Source organism: Vidua macroura, chromosome 16 (assembly GCF_024509145.1).
Source record: "Vidua macroura isolate BioBank_ID:100142 chromosome 16, ASM2450914v1, whole genome shotgun sequence".
In the NCBI taxonomy this organism is placed as follows: Eukaryota; Metazoa; Chordata; class Aves; order Passeriformes; family Viduidae; genus Vidua; species Vidua macroura.
Genome location: NC_071586.1, coordinates 2,342,969 through 2,361,815, shown reverse-complemented (window position 1 = coordinate 2,361,815; position 18,847 = coordinate 2,342,969). Strand labels below are relative to the sequence as shown.

Below are 18,847 nucleotides of genomic sequence, written 5' to 3'. Positions count from 1 at the left end.
ACCTGGGAGCAAGGGGAGCAGCTGAGGTGGTGCGGTTTGAGCAGGGCTGCTCCTGTCCTGGTCCTGTGCTCTCCTGGAGGAGCCCAGAGCAGCTGGAGACACCCCCAGCCCCTCGCTCTGGCCCACGGGAGCAGCACGGACACATTGCCAGAGCTTGTTCCCACCACATTCCTTCCTTTGCAATGCACGAGTCCCCTCCAGGCAGGAGGAAGCAGCTGGGACGCTCCAGGAGATGCCCATGGACACAGGCGGTTCTCCAGGTCCTGCCCCTTCCCCGACAGGCTGGGGGAGCCTCTCCCAGTGCCTCAGAGAGGAGCTGCACAAAGCAAAGAGGCTGCACCAGGCTGGAATCACACAGGAACAGTCCTGGATCGATGGAGAGACCAATTTACACATTAACTCTCATTTCAGATGTAAATAAATATTTATTTTTCAACAAGCAGAGCCTGCTGCTTCTGTCTGCTCCAGGGGAGGGAAAGGGCTGGTGGGTACAGACAGCTGAATCTCAGAATGGACTAGGGGGGGGGAAAGAACTTACAGCCCATTTCATCCCACCCTTGCCATGTCCAGGGACCCCTCCCACTGTCCCAGGCTGCTCCAAGCCCTGTCCAGCCTGGCCTGGGGCACTGCCAGGGATTCAGAGGCAGCCACAGCTGCTCTGGGCACCCTGTGCCAGGGTCTCCCCACCCTCCCAGGGAACAATTCCTTCCTAACATCCCCTCTGGCAGTGGGCAGCCATTCCCTGTGTCCTGTCCCTCCAGCCCTTGTCCCCAGTCCCTCTCCAGGCACTGGCAGGGGCTCTGAGGTCTCCCTGGAGCCTTCCCCTCTCCAGGTGAACAGAGGAGCCAGTTCTCTGAGCCTGGCTCCAGCCCTTGGATTATCTCCATGGCTGCCTCTGGACTCACTCAGAAGGTCCCACTGGGTTCCCACATCACCCACCCAGGCAGTGCTGGGCTCTCAGGGCTCAGGCAGTCCCAAGCCCCTGAGCCTGCAGCCTCCTGGCAGAATAGGCTGGAAAACCCTGTGTGCATTCCTGCAATAATAAATCAGGGAACTTAGCCATGATGTCCCAGCTCCCTCCAGAGATACCCACACATCATACATAGGCTTCTCAGCTTTTATTCATTCATCCAAATCAGCAAATGCTATTTTTCCTCAGACAGCCCACCTTAGGGTAGCACCAGACTCCTGCTGCCTGCACAGCCACCCTAGCTGCAAGGAATGCTGTTTCACATCCTGCAGTTAAGGAATTGCCTCCTCAGGGATACTCTGTTGTTGAAGATCCCCTCCCTGCTGGACCCTTGGGTGCTCTCACACCCTTGAAGCCTTTACACCTGCAGCACCTATTTGGGCCCTTTCTCCTTCACACACACACTGCCACCTCTCCCCTCTTTTCCCAGTCATTCTAATGTATTGGATAGATCCTGTTAATCCCCCAAACCCCCTCGATTCCAGCCTCAGACTTAGCAAAGCAAGCCCCAAATCACTGTAATCACCTTCCAGCCCCTGTTTCTACACAGCCCCCACTCTGAGGGCACTGCTGAGCCAGGGCTTTGCCCTTGGGAGTTTTTTGGGGGGTTTGCCTTAACTTCAAAGGAAACAGCACTAACAACCCCATATTACTGCAGCCAGAGGCACCACCAAGGCTAGGGAGAGACCTTGGGACTCCCCAGTGACAGAGAATGAGGGACAGAGCCCTCAAAACTCTACCCCAGCACAGCCTCAGCCCTCTGAGGAGTTCCCAGGTGTGCTGCACAACGAGAATTCCCTCTGCCTCATCCAAACTCTTCAGGGTGAAGCTCCTGCAGCCTCACCCTGCAGCTGGCACTGGGTGCTCACATGCTCCATGGCATTTGCTCAAGATGAAAAAATCCGTGCCCTGTGCTACGGGTGGGAGGTAAGCACGGGCAGGAAGCAGCACCCCGAGGGGGGGACACTGCCAGGCACACGGGGTCACAGCTGAGAGGGCCATACCTGCCTGGGGCAGGAAGCACAGACACTGCAGGCAGACCAGTTGTCACTCCTGCCTGAAGGGACTCAGACAGCTCATCAGAAGGGGTGACCACCTGAAAAGATGGAGCTGGATGGGTTTTTATATTTGGAATCTGTGCCCAAAGTCCAAATACCAGAAGGAACACACAGTTCCATCCTCTTCCCAAAGGGACGTACTATGATTCAGCAAGGTCATCACTCACTTCAAATTTTGAAAAATCACTTCAGATTTTGATTGTTGTGTTTTTCCCCCCTTACAGGATTCAGGAGTAAATGGGAACACAGAGTCACTGGAAACCACTCTACACCAAGGTCCCTGGCACTCTCACTCACTCCCAGGGATAGGGCAGCCTCCTCTTCCTGCACTGCCTGTCCTTGGCAATGCCCACCCATGAATGCCCTGGCCGAACTCTTTCCCAGCACTAAAGCCTGCACATCAAAGGCAGGCAGTAGTGAGGAGCAAAGCCACAGCTCTACCTGGGCTGTGGTTCCTTTGCCCACCTCCCATGGGGCACAGAGCTATCCCTCTTCCTGCTCTGCTGCCTTGGCACTCCCCTGCTTGCCAGAGGCATGGGAATCTCAACAGTCCCAGCTCTTCCTTCTCTCTCTCCTCTCTTTCCAGGGCATCCCTGCCTTGCTGGGATCTTGGCCCTGGCAAACCAGGCCAATGACCTCTGCCACAGAGCACTGACCACAAAGCCAAGCTCTTGGGCATGGAGTAACAGTGACGTCCTGGTTCTGGCCAGGACAGGGTTCATTTCTGCAGGACCAGGACCTCTCCGGTACACGTTTGTTATTACTGTTGTTGCTGTTACTGTTCCTTATCTCACTGCTGTTTCCAGTAAAATGCTTTTATTTCTACCAGTGATCTTCACCTTTTGTGCCTCCAGTTCTCCTCTCCATCCCACCCCAGGGGAGAGGAGGTGAGGAGGGGGAGTGGGTGAGTTGGGAGTGTTTCAGTGAATGCCATTCCTAAACCACCAATGTGATCACACCCAGCTCCTGAGGACAGCAAGAACCCAAAGTGAACCAGAGTGGGCTGGTTGGAGGAACAGGCTTTGAAACCCAGATCTGGGGTGGCAGTAGAACAGACATTCCAACTAGGAACAGGGCTGCAGTTTGAGCTCCACTGCAGCTTAAAGAGCCAAACATCACAAACTCCACTCCCTTCACCCCTCCACAACAAACTACCTTTTTTATGGCCTCAGATCCATTCTCTGGGCCAATCCCCATGGCACAGAAGGAGCCAGGGACACGTTTCAGAGGCCCTGGGGAGCTTGGGATGCAGAAAAGGATAATGAATTGATTGCTGTGTGCAATTGTCACCTTGCTACCACCACTCAGACCTGAACAACAAGGGCTGCAGGAAGCTTAAGGCAGACAAAACTTCGAGGCTTGGAGCTTCTCCTCCAAACCTAAACCTTTCAAACAAAGATCCTGGGAGCCTTGAGTCAGGCCCCAAGAGCAGCTGGTTGTTGTCCTCTGCTGTCCCTCGTCCTCCCAGCTGTGTTCTCTGGTGGCCACGGCCTCCTCGGTGCCCTGCCAGCTGCAGTGGCCCTCGGCAGAGCCGCGGTGCTGCCAGCACGGCCCCGTGCTCCCTTTCTCAGGCACACTCAGCTTCCGGGTGGAAGAGTCACCCGACGTCAGTATTCCTGCAGCCACCAGGAGAAAGGGGACAGTCACCCTCTGCTGGGACAAAGGGACAAGGGGGCTACAGATTTTCCAAAGGGAGAACCAACCAGAGGGCACACAAGGATGAGTGAGAGCCCAGCCTTGGTGTGTGGGCTCTGAGCGAGCTCTGGGCACGTGGCAGTGAGGGATGGTGTCCCCTCAGTGCCACAGCCTGGGACTGGGCAGGGCAGTTGGTCCCACTCACCCTCCCGGGTTGGTTATGGCTTTGGCCAGCTCTGCCCGCTCTGCCCCAGGGCTTGGAGCCTTTGGAGGTTTTGAGTCACAGTCTGCAGAGCTTTTCCTGAGGACAAACCAAAGGGAAAAAAGCAGCATTAGGAAGAGGCCAGGAAGCAGGAAAGAACAGGCTGCACTCAGCCACTGCTGTGCTGCCTTCCTGCTCTGAGAACAGGGGTGTCTCTACTGTCTGCAAGTTGCTGGGACAATTTTCTGTCACCAGGAGAACAGGACACAGGATTAGGGAACCACTTCCCCAGCAGCTCTCACCACTGAGCAGGAGATGCAGGGACCACCCCCCACCTCTCAGCCTGGACCTGTCACCAGGGGATGGTGCAGAGCCCAAGATCTGCAGCAAGAACAGCACCAACTCCAGAGCCTGGAGACTTCCCTGAATGAGCAGGGATTGTGGGGTCTCTCCCAGCAACCGCTCCAAACCACCAAACCCCACCCAGCCATGCCTCCCCCAGCACAACAGTCCTTCCACATGCCCAGAGTCCTTCCCACCTTACCCATCTCTCCCACACACTCCTCCAGCACAGCTGACAGCTCACGCAAGCTCAGGGACTTCAGGGAAGGTGGCCACCCTTCCAGCACTGCAAGGACAGGGACACAGTTAATCCATCAGCAGCTCTCTGGGACAGAGCACACAAGGGGCTGGTGTTGCTGGGAAGCACCCTCAGCCAAAGGGATTCCAGTTAGGGCCTCTGAATCACACAGGAAGAGAGCTGGAGCTGCCTGTGCCAAACTGAGGAGTTTTCTAGCAATTCTACCACTTAGGAATTTACATTTTTAGACTGGCTGGGTTGTTTATTAAGAGAATCTCAAAGGGATTAAGTGTAGTGGACAGAAATCAAGAGCATCTCTGCTTGTCTCACTTCTAAGACACAGGCAGCAAAGAACAGGTCACTAGGAGCATATCACAGGCAGCAAGATCAGAGAGTCTCATAATCATGGAATGATTTAGGTTGGAAAGGGCCTTAAAGCCCATCCCCTGCCATGGATAGGGGACATCTTTCACTAGACCAGGTTGCTCCAAGTTCCCTTCAACCTGGCCTTGAGCACTTCCAGGGATCATTTATCAACTCCTAGGGATAAGGGGCTGCTGGGTCAGGCCTGCCCAGCCACAGAGGTTTGTCCCATGGATCCAACAGCAAAATCCCCATACTGGGTTAGGGAACCAACCAACTCTCCTGCTCCAGTGCACAGGGTGGTAACAAACCCAAAGTTGCAGCCACAAGTCCCTGAAACAGAGCTGTCACTGGGGCCTGTGCTACAGCTCTGCATTTTTAGCCACAAATGCCTGCCAGACCCCAAAACTTAACTGAGAAACTGCAAGTTCCACTCCAAATGCCCTGAGAGCTTTAAATGCTTCTCCTGAGCAAGAATTCAACTTACTCTAAGAGTCTGGCTGCTCACCCATTCCCAACTGCCTGACTTTCAGCAAGGGAAGACAAGCAGGGGTTTGCCCAGGACTCTCCTGGTGCTCACCTGGGCGCTCCCCGGGCCGCTGGCTCTCCCCGGTGCCGTGCTGCTCCCGCGTGTCCGGCGCTCCATCGCCCGCCCGCTCCGGGGCCAGCCGGGATGACAGCTCTGCCTGGCAGCTCCTGCCAAACCACACCAAAGCCATCAGCAGGACCCAGGGACACGCTGGCAGTGACACTGCACACTCCTACAGCCTGCAGTACCTGCATGGGGTGCCCGGGCAGCACCTCTAAGGCCCTGGGGTACAACCTGCTCCTTGCTGCTTCCCGGGAGGAGGAAGTGGTGCCTCAGCCCAAGCCTGGGGTGTTGGCACTGCTCAGCTCCCTGCCACTGCTCCCCATCTGCAGCCACAGCCAGCTCTGCCCTGTGCACAGAGGAGCTGTGGGGGGACAAGACAAGGAGGGGCTGGGGTGAGCAGCAGGAAGCCCAAGCCAGGGGCTGTGTTGGTCTGTGGGAGAATCAGGCCCAATCCAAGGTTTCTAATGGGCAAAGGAAACGACCTCAGGACAGGCATGAGGGGCACCCAGGTTCTCAGGCTGTCATCATCATCCCACCAATTCAAGCAGTGTACATTCAGAGCATGGCAGGGCCCTTCTACAGCAGCCTCAGCTCCTCAGTCAGGGGGAAAAGCCAGGCTCTGCCCCTTGCAGTGGGAATATTGCTCTGCTAAGCTTCTGGATCCTACTTCAGCTCGCCCTGGCTTGGCAGCCAGCAGACCCTACTCCCTTGGGCTAGGATCCATAAGCAGCAGGATTTATGCCACTTTCAGGGATGTCCCTATTGTATCACTGGACAGAACAAGGCCCATGACAGGAGTCCAACTGGGGCACAGAGAAAAGCAGCACAAAGGCAGTAAAAGGAGTGTCAGGAGGGTATTCAGATTATTCTGCCAGCTGTCACAGAGTTGCAAGAAAAATATTCTTCACTTGTGAGTTACTGCACATCCTTTGGCAGGGTATGGACTAAAAATTCCTTTTTGTATTCAAAAAGGTCCTGATCACCAAGTCTTACCCTGGGTAGGCACACCCTCAGCCTTTTGGTTGCTTCTAGTTGAAACAGGAACACCCAGCACCCCCAAAAAGGCCACTTCCAGTTCATGCATCTGACCAAAACGTCACATGTGCTCCCATGGCTGTGGCTTTTCACTAGGGAAAGGCAGGCAGGATCCAAATGTGTTCAGGTGCCAGGTGAGCTCTCCTGCCTTACCCTGAGCATCACCTGTAAGGCTGCCAGTATGACCCCAGACCCCATTTCCCAGCAGTCTCAGTGTCACTTCCTGGGAATGACTTACTTGATCTGATCCAGCAGGACTCCAGCATCCTTGGTGATGGCCTGAGCCTCTCTGAGCTGGCACTGGATGGCATTCCAGGTCTCATCCCGCTCCATCAAACAGCTCTCAGCCACTGCACGCAGCTTCTGCTCCTGGCACACCTGGCCCTTCATCACCTGCACCTCTTCACACCTCTGCAGCAGAGCACACCAGGGATCAGGTGGGAGCACTGAACATCTCTCAAGTCCCTGCTATTTTAATGCCTTAAGCAGCCAGGATGTTCCTTTCCAGTAGGAAAGGAAGCTGGATGAAGCTTGTACACTGAGTACAGGGTCTCTCCACACTAAGCCCAGCCCCACAGTCACAATTTCCCCTTCCTCTCTGTTTACAAAGTTACTTATGAGTCCAAATTTCCCAAAACAACACAAGTTTCACTGATGGCTGCATCACTTCACCATAAACATGACCCTGCTGGGAAGGAGTAGGGATTTGATTCCTGCTCCTGGCTCCTATAGCTCTCAGCTGGATGGGAAACAGACACAAAGGAGCACCAAGGATGAGGAGTGGGTAAGTTGTATTTGTGCTGTTTGTACACCAACTGCGTCCACTATAAGTCGTGGCTTGAGATGAAGGAAAAACCAGAGGCACAACAAAAACACAGCACTGATCACTTCCTGCAGGGTGAAGGGACCTGAGGAGCTGGCAGCAGCCTCACCTTGTGCAGCTGGATGGCCAATTCCTGCATCTCTGCCTCCAGTCGATCGGCGTAGGCCAACTCCAGCGCGTCGCTGGGCGGGCGGGCGCTGCTGTGCCAGCGCGCGATGGCCGAGGTCATCTTCCTCTTGGGGCCAAACAGCCTGGGAGGATGGAACCAACATGGGTCAAGCCCTGCACCACCTGTCCCTGAGCCCAACAGGATGCCATGAGGACCTCTGCAGTGTCCTGGTCTCTCCAAGGTACCTCCAGAAGCAGGAGCGTGTTACAGCCGAGGACATGGGGATGTCAAATTGTGTGGGAGGCAGCCAGAAGAGAGCAGCACTCCCCAGCTAAACCTTCCTGACCAGGCTGGACATGGTTTGTAGGGGGAAGCTGGGACGGGCAGGACAGACACTCACGTGATGCCTATTTCCTTCAGGTCACTCTCTGTGAGGGTCAGGAAGATCCGGAGGTCCACGTCTTGCTCCTCAAACACCTGCAGGTACTTCAGGCACCCAATCTCCTCAAGGAATGTTGCCAGGTCCTGCAGCCCAGACAAAACAAACTTATTTACACCCTCTCAACAAAAACATCACCAGTCCTCCTAATCGTAAATATTTGCTTCCTCATGCTGTTGTAACACCTTTCTGGGTTCCAGCAGCAACCACAACTTCCCGTGGCTCCCTGCCCTTCTCCACAATCACACACCAGGACTGGTCTCTGCTGCAGCCATGCCTCTTCTAACAAGTGCAGAGCAGAATGACACAGAATCAGCTACCTCAGCCCACCCCACTGCCAGGTTTGATAGCCCACCCACAGGCCTGAAGGGTCTAGGAAACCCCTCCAAGCAACAGCAAACACCTTCTCTACAAGAAATTGCTGTTTCACAAGCATTTAAGTTTGGAATACAAGGTGTTTTGGTAACCTCGGAAAAGCCTCCCACACCTGGTTCAGGGACAGAGCCTGCAGGACAAGTCTGTGGTTACCTGGGGCCCTGTGTAGGCCGGGGGCTCAGGAAGGACCAGGTGCTGGCAGCAGCCCCCAGCCTTCCCCAGGCAGTGGCTCCACTGGCTGTCACTGTTGCTGTAGCGGGTCTTGCCCTTAAAGCTCTTGGCTTGTTTCCGACTCGGGGGGCTGTTGGTGTGGTCAGAGTCCTGGAAAAGAAAAAACACCCACAGAATGGAAAGGATGATTGTGCAGAGATGTCAGGATCAGGGGGCTTAACAAGTGCAGGCTCCTCTAAGACCTAAAGGCCCTTTTATACTGCAGCCCCAGAGCTGCCTTGACCCATGTGAGCTGTGAGTAACCTCCAACCTCTTCCCCTTCCTTGGTCTTCCTGTCCCTGGAAGAGCATTTCCTCACCCAGCCTGGTCCTACAGGCTCCCATGGGAGTAGAGTCTCCCAAGGGTGAAAGCACTGCCCAAGCTGAAGGCAGAGAAAAGAAAATCCACCTCATTGCTTTCCAAGGAGCCTTCACTGCTGACTCCTGGGATTCTAATTAGGCATTCACTGCTGCTGCTGCTGCTCCTGATGGTTCCCAAGCTGTTGCTGGACAAAGCACTATCCTCTGGAAAGGAATAAGAAAAAAATACTGAAGTACAACTTCATTACATTCTGGTTTTGTTACACAATTACCAGCAAAACCTCTCGGAGATGTAAAGGAAGGCAAGATTCAGAGCAAGGCTTCATGTGCAGTACTCAGGATACAAGATGACCCTGAGGCAGAGATTTCACATCTGATCCCCAGCACTCATCTTTCCCCAAGTCTGTTTACCACCAGAGACACTTCTGGAAACACCCATGCTCTGTCTTGTTCCCACCCTCCTTCAGACTATTTGTACAAACTGATGAAATTACCACACTGAGCTTTATCTTCTGCAGCTAAACCATCCCAGCCTTCCCTCAAGAGAGACATGCCAATCTCAGCATCTTAGTGGGAAAGGAAGCCAAGGCCTGGACTCACACCCAGGTGTGCACTGCAAGCTGGGCCATTTCTGAGACCGTGACTTACCCCTGCTGCTGCTGCTGTCCACGTCCAGCTCGTTGATCGGGGAGGTGACGTCCCTGTACCGGATGACACCTGACGCACAGCTGCCATCGTTGCTGAAGGTGACATAGCCCTGAGGGGGCACCTGCTCTGTGTGCAACAGGAAGGGAGAACAGAGATTAGGATGCAAGTTAATCAGGGAGGCTCCTGCAGGAAATGTAACCACTTCTGGATCTGAAAATAACCAAAATGAGAGACTGTGCTCACAAAAGCAGAAAAGACAGTTTCATTCTAAAAAGCAGAGAGAGCACCTGAGAAATGCAGGTTCCTGCAGTTCCTTCATTTGCATGCTTACATTGAAAATCAGAGAAAACACTTTATAGCAGAGATAACAGCAGCTTCCAGCACTCCCTCTCCTCGTTATACTCAAATGATAAAAGGGGAGAAACAGCTTAGGAGAGTAGCCCTGCACACCCTGCAGAACCAACTCCCCCTGCAGCTGTGCTAAGACACCAGGAGAATATCACTGGCATTTAAGAAGCTGACAGTATCATTCCAATATGGCCTGGGAGATAACACAAACTTGTGTTTAAGAGAATGAACTGAGCTTTGAACATGCTTTCAAGTCCATAATCTTGTTTATTCCAGGCAACCAGTCTGAGAAATACCTATGACAGACAGTAAAACAAACCTCCTAGGACTGCATCCAGGATGTCTAACTGGGATCATCTTTCTCTTGGCCTATTGCAATTTCATTTTTAGAAGCATTTCAAGCATCAGGGAAGGCAAAACTCACAAGTTCAGTCTTATGATCAATGATTTCTCGGCCGGTGTGAGCACCTCCCTGTCATCAGCTTCAGAAGGAGTCTCAAACTTTTGAGCCTGCCTAAAAAGGGAAACTGAACTGTTCTCAAGTGTCAGGGGAACAGCAGTTGAGGTGAGAGTAGAAAAGTATCCCACTCATCAGTATCCAGCCTTGACAAAAAGAGTTCAGAGGGCTTTCTTTCTAACCCAGACACTGGATAGTGAACACCTTCATACAAAGCTATCTTTGTTCTGTACAAACCACACATGAATCCCAACAAATTAAAAATGGATAGCAGGAACAGCTGCAGTGCAGTTGAGGTCTCAGGGGACTGTCCCTCAGGCTCCCAACTCTCCTCACCATAGCAAGACTGCTTCCATGTCCCCATGCCAATTGCTGTGATCTTGGCCAAGGCCTGGGGCCCCTCATGGATGCTGGGACCTTTGGTCCTACGAGCAGGTCTCTGTCTCTGGGGAGCAGAATATGATTCATCTGAAGAACTCAGCTCCTCATAGTTGCCTGCAGTTCAAACACAGGTTGTTAGCAGCACAGGAAGTCATTTGCCTGTTTTACTTGTTACTGGTCCTATAAGTGCAGTGGAAAGAAAAAGAGAAATGTTGAAGAGTGAGGGTGAAACAGCTAACCTAGGTCAGAAAGGGGCCAGCAGACAAGAGCTGTTGGATTTGTTGCCTCTTCCATCCTCAGAAATGCTGGAATTTCCAGGACAGACCAGGTAGCACTACCCCATCTACACAGTATAACATACTTTCAAACTATCAAACACCTCACTTCAGGTTCCATCTTAAAATGAACAAGGTCAAATATCTGTTACCTGGACCTCTGCAGAAGACCTTGGGCACTGGGGCTGCATGCAAATCTATCAGCCCCACAATCTTGGTGTGGCCGTACTTCATGGCCAGGGTCCGTGCTGTGGCTCCAGTGTTATCTCTGACATCTGCCTTCACTCCCTGCAGAAAAAATACCTAGTTAAGGGCACACATCAGAGGGCAGTGTAAAAAATATATATGTATATTAAAAAAAACCACCCCAAATTGTCTTAGCTCCATCAGCAATACAGGCTCACCTTTGACAGATAGTTCAAGGTGCACTAATACCCTGAATGCCTTTCTAGTTATCTCCAGTCTCTCCAATTCCTGAATGCCAAATAGCCCAGGGCTCTTGTGCATTGCCACTGGGAACAGGTTTGTTTGATCTGAAGTGTTTTGCATTGCTGCCTCCTTCTGGCAGTAAGCTGGACCAGTCAAATGGGATTTAAACCAAACTGTGTAAGAGCCCTGCATGCTCATAAGCTTTTGGATGCAGATGTCCAGTAGCCTGAGCATGCAAGCCTGTAAACACAATAGAAAAATTACAGCTTCAGTTGTTTTCTAATTCAGTCATTATTCAGTTATATCTGGGCAGTCAGACCTCACTCCTATTCCTGCAAGGCCAGTGTAAAATCATGGTACCACCCTGCAGAAAGCAGATGCTTTGAAAACAGTCCTGAAAGTCTGGGACTTCAGAGGTGACTGTCATCAAGGAGCAAGCACAACACTGTCAAAAAAAGCATGGTGTCAAATTTGTGGTAGTTCCCCTGAGGGCTGGAACCAGACTTTCAGCTACACAGAGAACTGCCAGGACACTTACATGATTGAGAAGGTACTGAACAATTATCTCATGGCCAGAAGCAGCTGCTTCCATCAGAGGTGTGTATCCATACACTGGCTCCCTGGGGAGAGAACACACACGTGGACTGGTATAAACATAGCCAAAGTTTAGCCATTCCCTAACAGAGCATTTCCACCCCTCAACCTTTGCTGATCACAGACTCTGTGATGTACTGGCTGTCCTGTTGTAGAATTAATTCCCTGTAGAGATTCAGTGCTCCTAAACTGGCTGCCCAGCAACAGATTACTCTTCCAGCTGCAATCTGCCTTTAAGAGCCCAAATCAGTTTTGCAGGAGCTAATAAAGTAAGAACCTCTTGTTGCCCTCATGCAATTCCATGTGCATAAATGTGTGGTGGTCCCCAAGGCATGGGAATGCAGGGCACACTTCAAAAACCAACCTCAACTCTGAGTATATAAAAAAATCAATAAAAAGACTTATGAAGTGCACCTGAGTTCAGAAGGTGTCAGTGTTTAGCTGATAATTAAACAAACAGTAAATCTAATTTCCCTTGATCTTAGTTTAATAAACAGTGACAGCATGGGCAGACTTCAATTCAGTTTGCATGTCACCTGTCCCTGTATTAGCTGTGCCACATCCTGAGGTACAGGGGGAAGACAAAAGCAGCTGTCTGTTGGAGTGTGTTCATCTGCCATCTGTTGTCTTCATATTGAATGACAAATGACAACGAAATGACAATAAAATGACAGATTCCTCCTTACTTGCAGTTGGCATTTGCCCCATTCTCCAGTAAGAACTTGACCATCTGCTGATGCCCAGCGCTGGTGCAGTGGAACAAGGCAGTCCAGCCATGGATGTCCTTCATCTCCAGCTCTGCCCCTTGCTGCAAGAGAACAGACAATATTCCTTACTGCATCTGCTCTGCTCAGGCTTTCAGCCACTGCCTCTTTATGCCGGGACACCAAGAGTTTAAATTAAATCTCACCACAAAGCAGACCTCACAACAGAACACAAAGCGGCACTTGCGGATAATCACACCCTGAGCATTTAAACCACGTGCTGTGGCTTTACCTGTGTTTTATGGGATACACACCTGTAGAAGGAAGTAAGCAACACTCTCATTGCCACAGCTGGAGGCCAGCATGAGGGGAGTCTGGCCTTCTGGGGTGGGGATGTTCACGTTCACTCCTGCTTCCAGCAGCAAGTGCACGATGTTGTCGTGGCCAATGTAGGAAGCGTACATGAGTGGGGTCCAGCCCCCACAGTTCCTCTGGTTCAAATCCAGGTCTCCACTAAGAAACAGAAGAAAGAAGTCACACGAACTACTGTGCTGGAGCTGTGGACCACAGCTGGCTTCTGCAGACTCTTGTTGTCATCCAGCACTGAAGCCTGCATGGGAATTTCTACCAGCTCCAGCACAACCTCCCCCAGATCGCAGAATCACGGAATGCTTTGGGATAGAAGGGCCCTTAAAACCACCTCATTCCACCCCCCTGCCATGGCGGGGACACACCTCCTACTAAAACACTAAGGAGGTAATTTTTATTAGTAGATTTGCCCCTGGATGCTTTGTGCCAAGAAAGCAGTCCCAGTGATGTGTTCCTGTTGCCCCAACCAGTGTGGCACCGGTGACAACCACGCCTGCAGCAGGTGGCAGCCAGCCGTGCCCCACCCAGCCCCTCTCACCGCTGGATGCACTCCTGCACCACTTGGTACTGCCCGACGGAGGAGGCCGTGTGCAGGTCCAGGGGCACGTCCAGCTCCTCCCGGCACAGCACGGGCCCCACGCCGTGCCACATGGAGAGGCTGCGGCTCAGCAGCTCCGACTCGCTGGCCTCGTCGCTCAGCTCCGACATCCTGCCCTGAGGAGCCAAACCAGAGCACAGCACTCAGCTCCTGATCCCTGTTTTCCAGACAATTACAGCTCCAAGCTGCCATTGGCTTGGAAGGTGAGGCCAGCTCAGATGTGTGGGGTTTCAAATTCTTACCTCAACTTTGATTGACTCCTCAGCCCAAAAAAATAACTGCTGCAGAGAAGACTTTGCTGGAAGTTTTCTCTTGCTGTAGAGAACTCTGGGATTCCAATACACTGGAAAAATAAAAGGTAATAATGCTAAACCCCACATCTTTCAAATCTCATTTTAAGACTGCAGAAGCAGTGGCTTTATTTCCTCCCTGCCTAATCCAAACATGCCTAAGGCAGCTTTGAATAACCTTGGCAAGAGAAGACTAAACATCTATTTAAGAGCTGAAGGTAAGCTTAGTGTTTTACAAAAGGATGTAATTCTTCCTCTTCATGTTTTAGAATGCAGGGAGAGAATTAAGAATTCATGTGTCAGACATTCTTGGTCTTGTCCATCTGTCTTGCATTACAGGATGGTCCTGATTAAATTAAGACACAGTCATTAATAATGACAACTGCCCACTGCTCCCAAAAACACTCTGTCACCTGGAGAGGGTGCACCCTCCACTGTCATCAGGTTGTAAGCAGATTGTTTCTACCATTTATTGTTTCAGCCCTTCAGAGGCAGCCCAGCCCCATCTCAGTGAATCCTGGAAAATGCTGAAACACTGGGGGCAGCAGCACACCTGCCCATTCATTATCCAAGCACACCCCCTCTCCTACAGACACAACAATTACACAGCTCCTCCAGCTTCAGGACTGCCTGAAAGGTTTATCCCAGTCCCAGCCTTAGGGAGCAACTGCAGACTAATAATTTGAACCTCTCACAGAGGTTCAAATCAAGAGACAGCTCTTGCAAGAGAGTGCTCTTGTCTGGCACTCCATGAAGAGCTGCTCAGCACAGCTGTATCCAGCAGCTGAGGGCTTCAGCTGCAGCTCCAGGACACAGAATCCAGCCCCCAGCACAGAATCCCAGAGTGGTTCTGGTTGCAAGGGACCACTGTGTGTCATCTCACCCAACCTCCCTGCTCAAGCAGGGTCCTCTGAGCACGTTACACAGGGCTGTGTCCAGGTGGGCTCTGAATATCTCCAGGGAAGGAGATCCATGGCCTCTCTGGGCAGCTTGTTCCAGGCAATCCCATGGGAACTGCTTTTCCCCCCCTGTAGTCTCACTGCCCACCATACAGCACTCCTGGGGTTTGCCTGGTCCCTCTACATAAGCTAAGCCAACATAAAGTCCTTCTTCTTTCTGGTAACTTTTCACAAATTTAACTCCTTGGACTCATTTTGGGGTCAGGCACATGCCAAATGTGGCACTGGTGAGGAATAAAAAAGAGCAAGAACAGGTTTTTCAGCAGCAGCTGCTCCTCAGATTCCCTCAGCTGTAACATTTCAAGACCATACTTTTGTTTTCTGAGCAACTGGGAATCTTTGCCTTGCAAGCACCAGCCCCTTTTCTTATGAGAAAACACCTTTCATTCCTACCTTTTCCCTCCCCACCTGGATCCTTTCTCTCCCACCTTCCTTTTCTTCCCCTCCTTCACTCTCAGCTTGTTAATACCACAAAAGCACCATCTATTCTATTCCATCAGCTGGTAAGAAATTATTTCCCTTTAAAAATACCTGCAAAAGCACATACTTTGCCTGATAGCAGCAATTTGTAGTGCACTGGGCAACGCAGAGGCCTCAGACAGGAATATGCAGAGCACAAGGGAAGGGCCTGAGCACCTCACAATCAAAACACAAGGACAGCTAAGTGGACTGAAGTGGATCATAAGGGGGAAAGTAGGAATTTCTCACTAAAACAGATTAAAGCTGCCCCAGGGAGGCCAAAAGGCAGTGAAAGGAGGTAGAATCCAGGGCAGTTTGTAGAAGCACATTTAGGTGCAAGTCTAGCTTGTTGTTCTCTACCCTCTTTAATTGGGTACATTAATTATAAACCACTCAGGTGTTTGGTCTTTGTCAGAATCAGCCACTCTCAGGTACAAGTTACCAATGCAGCCTTGGTGAGGTGATCCCCAGTCAGAAGGGCAACAAGGACAGGACAGAACATCCAGGACATTCAGCCTCCTGCACCTTCCCTGTGCTCTGCCTACATTTTTTTTTTATTTTTTTAAAGCTCTGAGATTTCTCCTCACACTGAACTTTAGCAAGTTGTCAGCTCTGCAAGCACCTGAGGACAGCTGCTCACAATCTCCAACAGTGATCACAGGACAACAACAGTGATCACAACCCTCAGAACTGAAATGAAAAGACCTGTATGAAACAAAAATCAGAGTTATCTGGTGCAAAGAAGAGGAGCCTGGAGGGGACATGTGACATGAGCATCCAATACATAATAATGCATAATAATGCATCTTATCACAGAATACCAGGAAGGTTTGGGTTGGAAGGGACCTCAAAGCCCATCCTGTCCCACCACCTGCTATGGGCACGGACACCTTCCACTATTCCAGGTTGCTCCAAGTCCTGTCCAACCTGGCACTGGACACTTGTAGGGATGGGGCAGCCACGACAGACCCTAAGAAGCTCAAATCATTGCATGGAACATTTTAGATAAAGCCCACAAAATTCCCTACAAAAGTAAACATGAGAGTACCGAGGGACACTGGGTTACTAAGAGTAAGTTTGACAAAGACCTCCTGAACATTCACAGGCTGCTCCCTGCTTTGGGGCAGAGTGACAAGTTCACATTTGTCAGAGGCCTCCCTCAGCTCTGCTGTCCTGCTTTCAGCTGGGATAGGGTTCATGGTCTTCCCAGCAGCTGGCACAGGCAGCTTTTGGATTTAGGATGAGAAGAATGCTGATAACACACTGATGCTTTGGTTGCTGCTATCCAGTGCTTACCCTAAATCAAGGACTTTACAGCTTCCCATGCTCTCCTAGCAAGGAGGTGCCCAAGAAGCCAGGGGGGAGCTGACCCAAGCTGGCCAGAGGGAGAGTCCATTCCACAGAGCATCACTCCCAGTATATGAACTGGGGAGCCTGGGAGGGGCCAATCATAGCTTGGACATGGGATGGGAATCAGCAGGTGCTGAGCAACCACGTTGCTTTTGAGTTTCTTATGAGTTTATTTTCTCATGATAATTATAATTATCATTATATTTTACTTTGCTTCAATAATTAAATTGTTCTTACCTCAAGCTATGAGGTTTTTTACTTTCTTTTCTGATTATCCTCCCCATCTCACTGGGATGGAGCAGGGAAAAGGAGCAGCCTGGTACTTGGTAACCAGCTGGGGTCAAGCCATGATTCCTGTGAAGCTGCTGTTATTATTATATTAAATTTAATCCACTAGCACTCAGCTATTTATCAGGGTCAGAGCTCGACAGTGCTGGGGCACAGAGCAGGCAGCAAACCCCACTGCCCTGGATTTGGAGTTTGCTCTTTGAGCAAACCAGAAGGCAGAGAAAAAATAAACTTAGTATGAAAACTGACAGAAAAAAGAGCCACACTACAATAAATGGGAGGAGATTTGAGAAGCAACCAGCCCCAACAGAGAACAAATGCAACACTGCCTGTTAATCACCCTCAGCAGGCTCTGCTCAGCTCAATGCACTCTCTCCCATCCCCTCCCACAAGCACAGGTGACATCCACACGTGTCCTTCTGTCCCAAAATAGGGACACCCAAGGCAGCACAAGCATGGAGGCTGCTGGAGGTTCCAGCAGAGCCAGCAAAACTGACAAGAGAGAGTCATGGAATATTTTGAGCAGGGGGACCCCCAAAGGATCATCCAGGGCAGCCCCTGGCCCTGCACAGACACCCCAACAATCCCACCCTGGGCATCCCTGAGATCATTGTCCAAGCACTCCTGGAGCTCTGGCAGCCTCGGGGCTGTGCCCATTCCTGGGGAGCCTGGGCAGTGCCAGCACCCTCTGGGGGAAGAACCTTTCCCAAAATCCAGCCTGACCCTGCCCTGGCCCAGCTCCAGCCATTCCCTGTCCCTGTCCCAGAGACTGGAGCTGCCCCTTGGGAGGAGCTGCAGCCCCCCCCTGAGCTCTGCCCTCAGTCTCCTTCTCCAGCTGAACAATCCAAGTGCCCTCAGCTGCTCCTCAGACCCTTCCCCATGCCCATGTCCCTCCTTTGGGCACTCCCCAACAACTTCAGATCCTTCTGATATTGTGGTTGCCCCCAGGACTCGTGTCGAGGCCCCACCAGGGCAGAGCAGAGCAGGAACACACTCCCCTTTGGCTCTATTTCCACTAAACCAGCAACAACTTATCGGAGGGACTAAAAAAAGCCTCCTTACATCCCTTTTTAGGTGCAGTTGTTACCAGCTCAGCCACAACAGGAACCAGAAGATCTCAGTTTTGCAGTGTATCATCCACTAACTGACTCAGCTGGCACAATCCACAGCTGCAGGAACCACACCAGGTTCCTGAGGTGGGTGAGAGAAAACATTCCTAGATCCACAACACTCGAGTTCAATCCTACCCACATCTGTTGAAAATACACAAAACACACCACGCTTTTCATCTTTTAATGGTTGGACTCAATCACCTTAAAGGTCCTTCCCAAGCTGAGTGATTCTACCACGAGCCTGTCACTCTCAGGCACATTAAAACACATCAAAGAACCTCGGAAAAACGAGGTAAGAGGCACAAAAGCACTTGAGCAGTCACAGTAGGGAGCACATTTCCTCTGCCCGGGCTGTGCCCGCCAAGGCAGCCGGGCACGGCAGCCGCGGGGCTCGGCCCGGGCACGCTCCGCTCACACGACAACGCACCTGAGGCGAACCCAGCAGCTGGAGCCGCCAAAGCGGCCGCCACACGGCTGTTACCGAACATCGCACAGCGAAACGGCTCCGGGGTCGTTATCCCCGCACCTGCCTCCCTCGCGGCCCTGCTAGCAGCGCGGCCTTAGCATCGCAGACCTCAGCGAGCGGGAAGGAAGCACTGCGGCCACGGGCACACCGAGGACGGGAGTGCCCGGGGCCGGCTCAGAGGTGAGTGCCGCCGCTAGTGCTCCTCGCCGCTGCCCCGTCCCAGCCCCGCCGCTCCCTCACCTGCGCCCCGGTGAGCGCCGCCGCCGGAACTAGTCCCGCCCGCGCAAGGCATGCCGGGAGCGCCCCCGCCCTCACGGGCGGCGAACTACAACACCCAAGAGCCCTCGCGGCGCCGGGCCAATGGGAGTAGCCCGTGTGGGGGCGGGGCGAGGGGCAGCCAATGGGGTTG

At 52.0% G+C, this 18,847-nt stretch overlaps 2 protein-coding genes across 4 annotated transcripts in view; one reads left to right on the top strand and one right to left on the bottom strand.

The window, feature by feature from the left end:
- Window positions 1–400: 400 nt before the first annotated feature.
- Window positions 401–18,730, bottom strand: ANKS3 (ankyrin repeat and sterile alpha motif domain containing 3). 3 transcript variants are annotated; one of them, XM_053992516.1, is made up of 18 exons: window positions 18,679–18,730; window positions 13,757–13,857; window positions 13,455–13,630; window positions 12,862–13,060; window positions 12,530–12,651; window positions 11,788–11,869; window positions 10,973–11,108; window positions 10,501–10,659; window positions 9,360–9,485; window positions 8,800–8,915; window positions 8,335–8,502; window positions 7,768–7,892; window positions 7,368–7,509; window positions 6,674–6,846; window positions 5,389–5,504; window positions 4,410–4,493; window positions 3,869–3,964; window positions 401–3,678 (listed from the first exon to the last, which is right to left on the bottom strand). In XM_053992516.1, exons 1-17 carry the CDS (start codon window positions 18,728–18,730, stop codon window positions 3,882–3,884), a joined length of 2,160 nt encoding a protein of 719 aa, XP_053848491.1. In that variant the 3' UTR covers window positions 401–3,678; window positions 3,869–3,881. The 3 variants fall into 3 exon arrangements, 2 of the variants coding, with proteins under 2 accessions (XP_053848491.1, XP_053848490.1); XM_053992515.1 differs by having other exon boundaries at window positions 401–3,644; XR_008439691.1 differs by lacking the exon at window positions 401–3,678 and adding an exon at window positions 5,586–5,761 and having other exon boundaries at window positions 3,877–3,964.
- DNAAF8 (dynein axonemal assembly factor 8) overlaps window positions 18,187–18,847 on the top strand; it is a 103,585-nt gene continuing 102,924 nt past the window's right edge. The window contains exon 1 of the mRNA XM_053992510.1: window positions 18,187–18,618. The gene's annotated coding sequence lies outside the window, so the exon portion shown is untranslated. The remainder of the gene's footprint in view (window positions 18,619–18,847) is intronic.